At 35.0% G+C, this 11,586-nt stretch overlaps 1 protein-coding gene and 1 pseudogene across 2 annotated transcripts; one reads left to right on the forward strand and one right to left on the reverse strand.

Moving 5' to 3' along the window:
- Nucleotides 1-1,798: 1,798 nt before the first annotated feature.
- Nucleotides 1,799-5,662, forward strand: LOC143579994 (protein NRT1/ PTR FAMILY 6.3-like). Its single transcript, XM_077063151.1, has 4 exons — nucleotides 1,799-1,931; nucleotides 2,024-2,241; nucleotides 2,873-3,444; nucleotides 4,623-5,662. The coding sequence occupies exons 1-4, from the start codon at nucleotides 1,811-1,813 to the stop codon at nucleotides 5,488-5,490; spliced, it is 1,779 nt and encodes a 592-aa protein (XP_076919266.1). The 5' UTR covers nucleotides 1,799-1,810; the 3' UTR covers nucleotides 5,491-5,662.
- A 1,045-nt stretch (nucleotides 5,663-6,707) lies between these two features.
- On the reverse strand, nucleotides 6,708-10,130 carry LOC143579995 (oxysterol-binding protein-related protein 2A-like; annotated as a pseudogene). The gene is made up of 8 exons (XR_013143567.1): nucleotides 9,891-10,130; nucleotides 9,306-9,461; nucleotides 9,055-9,222; nucleotides 8,094-8,234; nucleotides 7,792-8,013; nucleotides 7,568-7,681; nucleotides 6,820-7,007; nucleotides 6,708-6,745 (listed from the first exon to the last, which is right to left on the reverse strand). The product of XR_013143567.1 is annotated as an oxysterol-binding protein-related protein 2A-like (transcript).
- Between the last annotated feature and the right edge of the window lie 1,456 nt (nucleotides 10,131-11,586).

Consider the following 11,586-nt stretch of genomic DNA (forward strand, 5'->3'; position numbering starts at 1 on the left):
TAGCAACACCCTAGTTTCAACGATCGGGTGTTACTAATGTTGGGGGTTTATTGACCGAATAAATGTCGTTTCAAATATTTTAATTTTTTATATATATTAATCAACCGAACCCACATTAGTTCACCACTGCAACACAACGGGTACATAAATAGATGACTTACCTGGTGTGTTATGCAACCTGCCCGGCGCGACGCGCCGGTAAAACACAAGTTGAATATAACTAATAAAAGAATATTAAAAAAATAGGCGCGTTGACTCACTAGCCTTTTCAAGCCTGTTAAGTTATCCTCAGGCTCGTTTATTAAATAAACAAGTTGAAACTCATTAAAACTTAACTTAATTCGAATTATTAAAATACCGATCCCTAGCAACAATTCTCAAGGTAAAAAAAAAGAATAACTACAATAAATTACTTATAGAAAGTTTTGGTATATTCTTTTTTAAAAACTATTCTTTTAAGCCATGAATATTAATAATAATCCTTAGCAAAATGAAGGGGGATGAATAGGAAAAAAGTGATATTATGTAACACGTAAAAACTTTAAATGTGATATTGTCATGGCTATGCCTATGTGCTGAGTTTGTATTTGATTTACAAACACTTATTAGTTTTTATCCTAACACATAAAATATTATCATAACTATGTGTTGAGTTTGTAGTCATTTTTTTAATTAATAAAGTATACACTTTAGATGATGGAATATAAGTTTTAGGGGGTGTTTAGAATTTTTATTTTACCCTCTTATATGACTTTTTGTTAAAAGTTAATAAGTCAAAATATTTAGACTTATTAACTTACTCTCTTACAACATAAGCAATCACAAATAACCCCTTAAAGACTCAAACTATTAATAATATTATAATTTTATTGTGTATTGTATTTTGTTTATGTTTATAACTATTTATTATATGTTATATTTTATTAAAAACCACATGTAGTGCATGAGTCAAAAGATATTATAATATACCCCAACAGCATAGAGCTTGGGAAGCTCGGACCCGGTCAAGATCCGAACAACAAGGAGCACAACTCGTTGGCTCCGCGCTCTATTCGGTCGGAACCCGGTTCGTCGAGAACCTTTGTTTAATACCCATTTCCAGGAAGCTCAGAGATATAGCATATATTATTTAAATACTTTTTCATAATTATATTATATATAACAATGATAATATATAACATAACTATAATCTCAATACATTGAATATAATTAATAAAAGAATATTAAGAAAAGGCTTGTTGACTCGCAAGCCTTTTCGAGAATGATAAGTTAAACTCCATCTCGTTTATTAAACAAATTTAATTGTCGAAGCTCGTTTAAACTTAACATGATTTAAGTTTCTGGCCCTAGAGGCTGTAAAATTCTTGAGTAGGGTTCAGCGCGTCGTACGCGGAACCTCTTCAGCTTCTAGGTCACAAAGCTTCGTTTTTAGCAGGATTGGCTTTGCTATTCAAAATGGGGTTACGGCGCAACTTGTTGCCCGTTTGCCTGCCACTTTATTGTAATCGTTTTATAGTAAATTATATTCTATTGAATAAGTGTAATGAAATAAAAAAAATCTCAAGGTAAAAAAGAACAATTACAATAAATTACTTATAGAAAGTTTTGGCATATTCTTTTTTAAAAACTATTCTTTTAAGCCATGAATAATAAATAAGCAAAATGAAGTGGGGATGAAAAGGTAAAAAGTGATATTGTGTAACACGTAAAAACTTTGAAATGTGATATTGTCACGGCTATAAAAGACAGGTCAGTCTTCCTCCAATTTTATAGCCTTTGTACTTGAATATTCTTCATAGTTCACAAAACTATGGTTCTCTCTGATCCTGAGTCACAAGTCGCCAAAACCGTACCCGATGCTTGGGACTACAAAGGCCGGCCGACGGCTCGTTCCACCACCGGCGGCTGGACCAGTGCCGCCATGATTCTAGGTCCAATTAACACTTTGTTAATATTTTTTTTATTTTTTATTTCTTTTTGTTACGATTATTAATATTATCATATTTTGTATTTTAAAATGCAGGGGTGGAGGCATGTGAAAGACTAGCAACGTTAGGAATTGCGGTTAATATGGTGACATACTTAACCGGTACCATGCATTTGGGAAATGCTAACGCTGCTAACGACGTTACGAACTTCATGGGTACCTCGTTCATGTTGTGTCTCCTAGGTGGTTTTGTTGCTGACACCTTTCTCGGTCGGTATCTTACTATTGCAATATTCACGGCTGTTCAAGCATTGGTTAGTATTCTTTTTTACACTTCCAAGTTCCTAGGGCCAATGTTATTTAATTGTTATTATTATTACTTATGTTGTTTTTGTTTTGTTTTATTTTTGTCTTTATAAACTTTTTGTTTATATTTTTAAAGGTATGATAATGGTTTTTTTAAATCACTTGTTTAGTTAGTGGGCTAATGAGTTGAATTGTTTAACTTGAACACAACTCGTATTTTATCTGTGTCATAAGTATCAATCTTAACTCGCGCTAACTTAAAATTGTGTAATCAAAACACGAAATGTTTAACCCATTTATCTAAACGGGATGCCGGTTGAAGGGTGATCATAAACTAATAACCAAGTTGTAAAAGCGCAACCGAATTGGTGTGTTGCAAAAAAATTGGGCTAGATATGTCATAAACATGTTAGTGGGTTCACTTGCTTAGCTAAAAGGGAATATTTCATCTTGAACACGCGTCATTTAGTTAAACAGTTAAACCGGCATACAACTTGTTTATTAAACATGATAGTTATGTTAATAAAAATGATTCTTTTCATGTCATGTTCTCATAACTTCTCTATGTTTTAAACTTTTAATGTGTATGTTACTTCGTTAGTTTTTTTTATAATTTATATTTTGGTTAATAATCAACAGGGTGTGACAATATTAACAATCTCAACTGCCATTCCAAGTTTACAACCACCAAAATGCACCCAGACGGGCGGCTCCTGCATTCCAGCCACCGATCTTCAACTAGCCGTCCTATACCTCGCGCTCTACCTAACCGCTCTTGGAACTGGAGGACTCAAGTCCAGCGTATCAGGTTTCGGGTCAGACCAGTTTGACGAATCCAACAAGGAAGAAAAGGCACAAATGACCGCTTTCTTTAACTGGTTCTTTTTCTTTATAAGTATCGGGTCACTAGCCGCGGTTACGGTTCTAGTTTATATTCAAGACAATCTCGGACGTAGATGGGGTTATGGGATCGTGGCGTGTTGTATCGTGTTGGGGTTTGTAATATTCATGTCGGGTACTAGAAGGTACCGCTTCAAGAAACTGGTAGGTAGTCCGCTAACTCAAATAGCATCGGTTTTTATTGCGGCGTGGAGGAGAAGACATTTGGAGTTACCCTCGGATCCTAGTTTGTTGTTTAATGTTGATGATGTTCCGAATGCTGAAGATCCTAGGAAACTAAAGCAGAAGTTGCCCCATAGCAAACAGTTCCGGTTAGTCTTATTATTATTATTATTATTATTATTATTATTATTATTATTATTATTATTATTATTATTATTATTATTATTATTTCTTATAAGTTACTAAAACACAACATGTTTAATACGTGTGAGTTAAAGTAACGCATAATGATAAAACAAAAGTACAAAATTTATTATATCTTTGTACTTTTGTTGTCATATGTCAAGCAGTGAATCTATCCAAACAAATAGGCCAAGGAAACAAATGTGTCCAGACTATCAACAGTAACTTTTCAACCTTTGGATGGTTGTATAACATAAGTACATAACTTCAAAAGTTTTTTTATACCATCATGTGATATTACAGGACGAGAATGCATATTTTGACCCCTATAAGGTTTTATAAAAAATTACAAACTTTTACTGAAACTGAATGACGTGACAGTGATGGGTTAATATAGAAGTTATGCAGCCTGTTGAAAATTTGTTTTATATGACCTAATTTTATAGATGTGACATGCGATATGCAAAGGTTATACGAACCATATAATGTCACACGGTAAGTATAATGTGACGAAGAAGCTAGTGTATAGCATAACCCTTAATAAATCAATTGGCATGGAACTCATTTTGCATAAGTATAAAAGAATACATGTATAATAGATGTAAATAAAATAATTTTATTTAATATAATAATTGCACGTTACATAAGAAATATCTCATTAATACAATTAAGATAAAATTAAAAATATTTTATAACATATATAGTTATATATGGAAATAGTTATATGTATATATAAACAAACTAATTAAGAAAGGTCGAGTCTGAGCCAAACTCAAGATTGAAAAATTACTTACGGACCAAGCACAAGTTTTATATAAAATTTGAAAAAATCCATATTAATTTAACTTTTTGAGTCCAGCTCAGCTCCGACAAAGCTATGATACCTTTGAGTAGGAAAACATATATGAGTTAAAATTCTATCGCAAAGATAAATCTTTGTATTGACGTATATTATAAATCATATACCTACAAAGAACATGTTTAATCTATTGACGTTTTCAGTCAATTGTCAGTACTTTTAGCTAAAAATGTATTGATATGGTTGACTAACGAGTTTACAGATTGACCTATTTAAACTTTTAAATCATTTGTTTTTATATGTTTCTAAATAAATCACATAACTCATTGATTTCTATAATTGTAGTTTTCTTGACAAAGCAGCAATCAAGAACAACGAAAAACCAGGTGAAATTTCGAAGGCAAGCAAATGGTTCCTCACAACTTTAACCGACGTAGAAGAAGTAAAAATGGTGATCACAATGCTCCCAATTTGGGCCACCACAATCATGTTCTGGACCATATACGCCCAAATGACCACTTTCTCCGTGTCACAAGCCACCACCATGGACCGACACATAGGCAAATCCTTCCAAATCCCCGCAGCCTCCCTCACAGTCTTCTTCGTGGGCAGCATTCTCTTAACCGTCCCCATATACGACCGAATCATAGTCCCAATCGCCAAACGTTTCCTAAGAAACCCACAAGGGCTAAGCCCACTTCAACGCATAGGTGTTGGGCTAGTCATGTCCACATTTGCAATGGTTGCAGCCGCCTTGATCGAGATCAAGCGGCTCCACATGGCTCAAACCCATGGTTTGGTTGATGACCCATCAAAGGTGGTCCCACTTAGCGTGTTCTGGTTGGTCCCACAATTTTTCTTTGTGGGGTCCGGTGAGGCATTTACTTACATAGGACAACTTGATTTCTTTTTAAGGGAATGTCCTAAAGGGATGAAAACAATGAGTACCGGGTTGTTTTTAAGCACGTTGTCGCTGGGGTTCTTTTTAAGCTCGTTGTTGGTGACCATAGTGCACAAAGTGACTGGAAACGGGCACCCGTGGCTAGCGGATAATTTGAACAAGGGGAAACTTTATAACTTCTATTGGTTGCTAACGGTTCTAAGTGTTATAAACATGGGGTTATATTTGTTAGGGGCAAAATGGTACGTTTATAGGGAGCATAGGGTTGCTGGGGAGAATATTGAGTTGGAAGAAGAGCAAGTGAAGAAGTGACTTGAATATTTTATCCCTCTCCTTTATTTAACTATCTTGTCTAATATTAGTTGCTTTGTATAAGTTGAAGATGATGATGATGACGACCAAAATAATGGAGATGTAAAAGTGCACCCACCCATTATTTCGTGTAGCTTAAACAAATGATGATCATATTTAAAGTTTATATGTATATCCATTTTTATTATAGTTTTGTGGTGTGCTTTACTTTCTTTTTCGGTTAAGAAAAAGTGAAAACAAGCAGCGTGGTCATGTCTAATTCCGTCGGTTTTGATGAAAATTCTTGATCAAACCGTTAACTAGGCATTCGGGGAATGACAAATTGTAGGCAAAATGGTACCAGTACCAATACCGAGATTTTGAGAAAATTGAGATCGATACGGATCTCATCCCTAATTGAGATACTGCAAATGGTTGGGCCTAGATCGTTTATCAATTAATTAGAATTGTTCAGGCTTAGGCCCAAATTCGTTATTTTGTTTATCAATTAATTAAATAGTAAGGCATATGTTATCACTAATCTATTAGAATTTAGAAGATCCAAATTCATTATTTTGTTTATATTTGGGTTTTTTTATAACTTTTAGACCCTTTATATAAGCACATAGTTTTTTAATATATAAAAAAAGACCCCCAACAGAAACAGGATTGAGACGGCGGCCAAGCCATGTTTGGGGTCTAGGCGGGCCTAACAAAATGAACCGGCCGGTTTAGCTGTTTAATGGTTTGGCTTTAGTGGATTGAACAATTCCTTTTTTCAATATTAATATTTTTTATTAAAATCAACGGTTCATAACTATATAACATAAATAACAAAGGTTAAACTGCCGAGTCCACGTTCTAAACCGTACCGAACTGTAAATGTTTAGATCTTAAACCGACCGATTTACATTAGTTTACACTCTAGATATTTTCATTTATAAGAAAATCCTACATAAAGCTTGAAACCAAATGAAATTAGGGACTTCCCAAATGAGCTAGTAAAGTAGTAAACAATACCATACATAAATAATTATATATATATATATATATATATATATATATATATATATATATATATATTGACAAAAACATACACTATATTTTCTGTTTTTCTAAACAACTTGTGTGGACAATTTCCTTTTGACATTTTTGGGAAATTAACTCTCTTTTCCTTGTTTTATTTTTGTATACAAATAACTTGTAAATTAAGTAAGGCTAACTTAGTGAGTCTGAAGATCTTGAGAATAACATTCTTCCAAAACATAATTATGTCCTGCTGCATTCACCATGTTTTTTTAAGGAATCTAGCTTAAGTATATTATAAGATAAAGGAACAAAATTCATTACCTTATAATTCATGATCTGCTTTTGGAATCACTAATATCTTGGCTAACCTCACCAAATATATTTAGGCAACCGTCCCATCTACGCTCATCTCGTGTTTCCCAGTATCCGCCTATGTATCGATAGGCACCACTTTCACCGTCTTTTTGGAACCATCGCGGCTTCCATCCGTTTTCTTGTAATTTTCTCGACTGCAAAGTTTAGAGCAGATAACGTCATAACGATAAACTTTTAATAATAAGTTGATAAGAAGAGTTATTAGTAATTGTTACTAATTAGAGTAAACTGCGATTTTCGTCCTTGTGGTTTGTCCAAATCTGCGGTTTTAGTCCAATAATTTCAAATCTGCGATTTTCGTCCATGTGGTTTCATTTCACTTGCAATTAAACCCGACCTCGCTAACCCCGTTAAGTCCGATCGTTAAACTCATCAGCGTGCCCCTCACGTGAGGGGCAATTTTGTCCTTTTTTTCCCAAATACACCTCAGCCTCTCACGCGAGGGGACTTGCGAATTAGGGTTGGGGTTTATTTGGTGAGAAAAAGGACAAATCTGCCCCTCACGCGAGGGGCATGCTGATGGGTTTAACGACCAGACTTAACAGGGTTAGTAGGGTCGGGTTTAACTGCAAGTGAAATGAAACCACAGGGACGAAAATCGCAGATTTAAAACCGTTGGACTAAAAACGAAGATTTGGATAAACCACAGGGACGAAAACCGCAATTTACTCTAGTATATGTTATTAACTGTTACCATTCTCTGTCTGGTCTCGAGACGTAACTTTTCAGCGTTTGCCATGTCATATTCCCCGTTCTCTAGGTGACGCTGATCTGGACGGAGTCTTGAATCCGTAGGTGGAAGCTTCTCCTTAACCCGTTCTCAAACACCAAATATAATTAGAAACAAACACAAACTAAATATAATAACTAATAAATAAACATATATTTTTCATTTATCTTTCATCATGTCCCAACTACCTGCAATCCTGGTGTTAATTCATTCAATGTGATAGCAAAAGCCGTTAGATTGTATCGAGTGAGATTACTTGGAGGCAAAGATCTTTTCCATAAAAGATTCGCATCACTCAAATCCTTTGGCTTCACATTTGCAACTCCGTTTATGTAATACATGCTATCATCCCACTTCCCGAATAAAGTTGCATATTTCTTATGACTAACGTCTTCAACAAACCCGTGTACCTAAAAAAATAAATATTGATAAAAAATAAAGTAATCATTTGTTAAAGTCATGACTAGTATAGCATTTTAAAAGCGGTTACCTAACGAGGATTTCTTTCAAGAAAAGACTGTTTTTCGAACTTCAGTTGGCACGAGTATTCTCGGTTACCTCGGATATGCATTGTTCCATGATGATCACAATAAACTTTACCAAAAATAAGATTGTAAATGTTGGTTGTCACCTGACAGTAGATACAAAATTATACCAAGTAAAAAAAAAGGAAATTGCCAAAATAGCAAGTTTGACCATTGACTTAGACAAAACTGGCACATGACTTATTATTAACTCATATATCATTTGACTTTTTTTTAACTAAGAAAAGGTATGTTGGTTTTTATTAATCCCAACTATGATCTTTTGGTCACTGCTGGTCCCAACTAATGAATTGGTTGTTGACGGTTCCAAGTTTTAACGTATGGGTTCCTAACGGTCCGTGACTAACAGAATCATAACGGCGTTAGTTTCAGGTCACCGGAAAAACGTTTTTGGCCGGAAAACTCACATTGTTTTCCAAAAATCTTGGTAACTTTGGATCGGACCTTTAGGAACCTTTTTCTAGTAAAAGCCCCAATTATTAAGGTCGGCGTAACCCTAGAACCATTTTCGGAATCTGTTGATGGTGCTCAAGTGGTGGTGGTTGGTTGGCGGTGAGTCAATTGGTGGTGGCGGCGGTGGCGGTGTTCAGGTTGTGTTTTTCGACAAAAAAATGACTTTCCGGCCAAAAACGTTTTTCCGGCAACCTGAAATTAATGGCGTTAGGATTCTGTTAGTCGTGGACCGTTGGGAACAAATACGTTAAAAGTTGGGACCGTCAACAACCAATTCGTTAGTTGGGACCGACATCGACCAAAAGACGATAGTTGAGATTAATAAAAACCAATATACCTTTTTTTAATTAAAAAAATGGCACCAGATGAACTCAAATATTTATTCATGACACGAAAACGCGCCGTGTCGGACACACTTATAATTGTGTCATGTATGTGTCCTAATATATGTACCTTGCTCCACTGGAACACCTCTCCATCATCAAATTCTAGTGTAAGAACACCGACCGGATCAAGCTGAATAGACGGTCCCCAAAATCTTGTTCTGATGTTGGTATCCCCCCAAAACTTCCACCCTTTACCTTCCGAGTGACACGCTATCACCGTCGGATGATGACTAACCTGTTTTCAAAAAAAAAAACATGACCTTTAAAATTGTAACAATAAATAAATAAATAGCCTGCACACTTTGTAAAACAACAAACCTTCTCGGAAATAAAACGAACACCTTTCTCAGGATAATCAGCTTCATAAGTTTCCCCTAATAACGGATTAAACGGTTTGCAATGTCGTCCTTCTGAAGAAGCGTATCCGGAAACCGCGAACGCAGCAACATTTAATATTCTTTGGAGACTATTTCCCTATAACCACATCATAAATAATATTAAAACATAAGTCCATACATATGCATAAACGTAACACGAATGGTCTCTGACATGGACGGACGGACCAAGGGTATTTTGGTCATTTTGAAAATTTTAACAGAAAAAGTTAACTTCCACTCAACACGAATGGTCTCTGACATGGACGGATGGACCAAGGGTATTTTGGTCATTTTGAAAAATTTAACAGAAAAAGTTAACCTCCACTCACAACGAATGGTCTCTGACATGGACGGATGGACCAAGGATATTTTGGTCATTTTGAAAAATTTAACAGAAAAAGTTAACCTCCACTCAAAACGAATGGTTTCTGACATGGACGGATGGACCAAGGGTATTTTGGTCATTTTGAAAATTTTAACAGAAAAAGATAACCTCCACTCAACACGAATGGTCTCTGACATGGACGGATGGACCAAGGGTATTTTGGTCATTTTCAAAATTTTAACAGAAAAAGTTAACCAACACTCGTGTCAGAGACCATTCGGGAAAATAAACGGGAAGACACACTCGCGTGAGATCCTTACCGACATTGTCTTTGATCAGAGACCACAGACTCACCCCCTTTTCTTTCTCTGATGGATCCGGAAGCTTATTTCGCCTTTCGACTTCACACATTTCATCGGGTCGGGTTTTTAATTCGGGAAAACAATCTTGCGTGTCGAAAAAGTAAATATAAATATTCTCATGTTCTTGTTTCTCAACCTGAAACATGCAAAATATGCTTGCTTGATATATGATATATATATTATATAAATATGAATAATATTATGGTATTATGTTACATACCAAATGTCAAATGCATGATCAAACACAAAGTTGATCAACCAGCATATCAACTACTTATAATATATATACAAGTGACCCGTGTACAACGTGACCGATATAATGAAATGACAGTAGTAAGTTTTTTTAAAAGTGTTGTATAGAATTTATTATTGGAAAATTGGATTTTAATAATCCCAACTTAATGCAGTTGGCCGATAATAATCCCAACTTTGAAAATAGCTGTCACTGGTCCCAACTTTCACACTATTTGTTTTCACTGGACCTCTGTTAAAAAAAAAATTTCAAATTTCAAACTGATATTTTAAGGCTTTTGATCGGAATGAGGATACGAGTCGATTTATGTAAAACTTACCTTCAAACGGTTGTCCAAACGACTAAAGGATGCCTCAATTCTGGTGTTTAAACTTTTATTTAACAAAAATCAAGTTGTTTGAAACGGCGTTTCGAGTTAAGTTTTACATAAATCGACTCGTATCCCCATTCCGATCAAAAGCCCTAAAATATCAGTTTGAAATTTGAAAAAAACTTAACTTCGTTAAGTTTTTTTTAACGAAGGTCCAGTGAAAACAAATAGTGTGAAAGTTGGGACCAGTGACAGCTATTTTCAAAGTTGGGATTATTATCGGCCAACTGCATTAAGTTGGGATTATTAAAATCCAATTTTCCTTTATTATTTGTGGTTCTTAAATGATGAATTATTAGAGTTAGATAAGTCCAACCACATGGGTGGGCCTTCAAATTTTATACATGTATAGGATTTGAAAAGGTTACACCTTTGATGATATATAAATCTTTGTTCATATTAGACAACTACCAAGTAAAAAAACACTGGTCCAACTTGTAGATATTTTTTGAAAAATATAAAAATACAAGGGTTAACGTAGGGGCGTCAACCGTTGATACAACCTGAACCCGAAACACCACCCGAGTCCGACACGAAAAACAGGTTTTTGGTTGACTGACACGACCCGTTTAAAAAACGGGTTGAGTTCGGGTTGACTAACACAACCTGTTTAAAACAGGTCGGGTTCGGGTTGACCCGTTTAAGTAGTTCAAATCAAGCGTAATCAAGCGCTATAATTATATTTTTGTTTTTGTTTTTGTTTTTGTTTTTTTCCGTTTCCCATTTTCCGAATATAATCTTGCGATTTCCAATCAATTTCATGATTTTAATTATTTTTAAAAAAATAAAGCCATCATATTACTCATTTTTTCCTACTGACTCTAAATTATATCCATTTAAAAAAAATCTTTTAGTTTTTTTTTTGTACATGGGTCAAACGGGTCGTTTTTGGGTTGATCGGAATTTGGGTGT

This window comes from Bidens hawaiensis, unplaced genomic scaffold, assembly GCF_021521415.1.
Source record: "Bidens hawaiensis isolate Kalapana, Puna unplaced genomic scaffold, B.hawaiensis_p1.1 tig00030191_1, whole genome shotgun sequence".
Taxonomy (NCBI): Eukaryota; Viridiplantae; Streptophyta; class Magnoliopsida; order Asterales; family Asteraceae; genus Bidens; species Bidens hawaiensis.

What these genes read in the sequence shown, in the direction of transcription:
- LOC143579994 (XM_077063151.1), top strand. Translation starts at nt 1,811, where the DNA reads ATGGTTCTCTCTGATCCTGAGTCACAAGTCGCCAAAACCGTACCCGAT. An exon ending in CAGTGCCGCCATGATTCTAG is followed by an intron (nt 1,932 to 2,023) that starts GTCCAATTAACA and finishes TTTAAAATGCAG; the next exon opens with GGGTGGAGGCATGTGAAAGA. An exon ending in CCCCATAGCAAACAGTTCCG is followed by an intron (nt 3,445 to 4,622) that starts GTTAGTCTTATT and finishes CTATAATTGTAG; the next exon opens with TTTTCTTGACAAAGCAGCAA.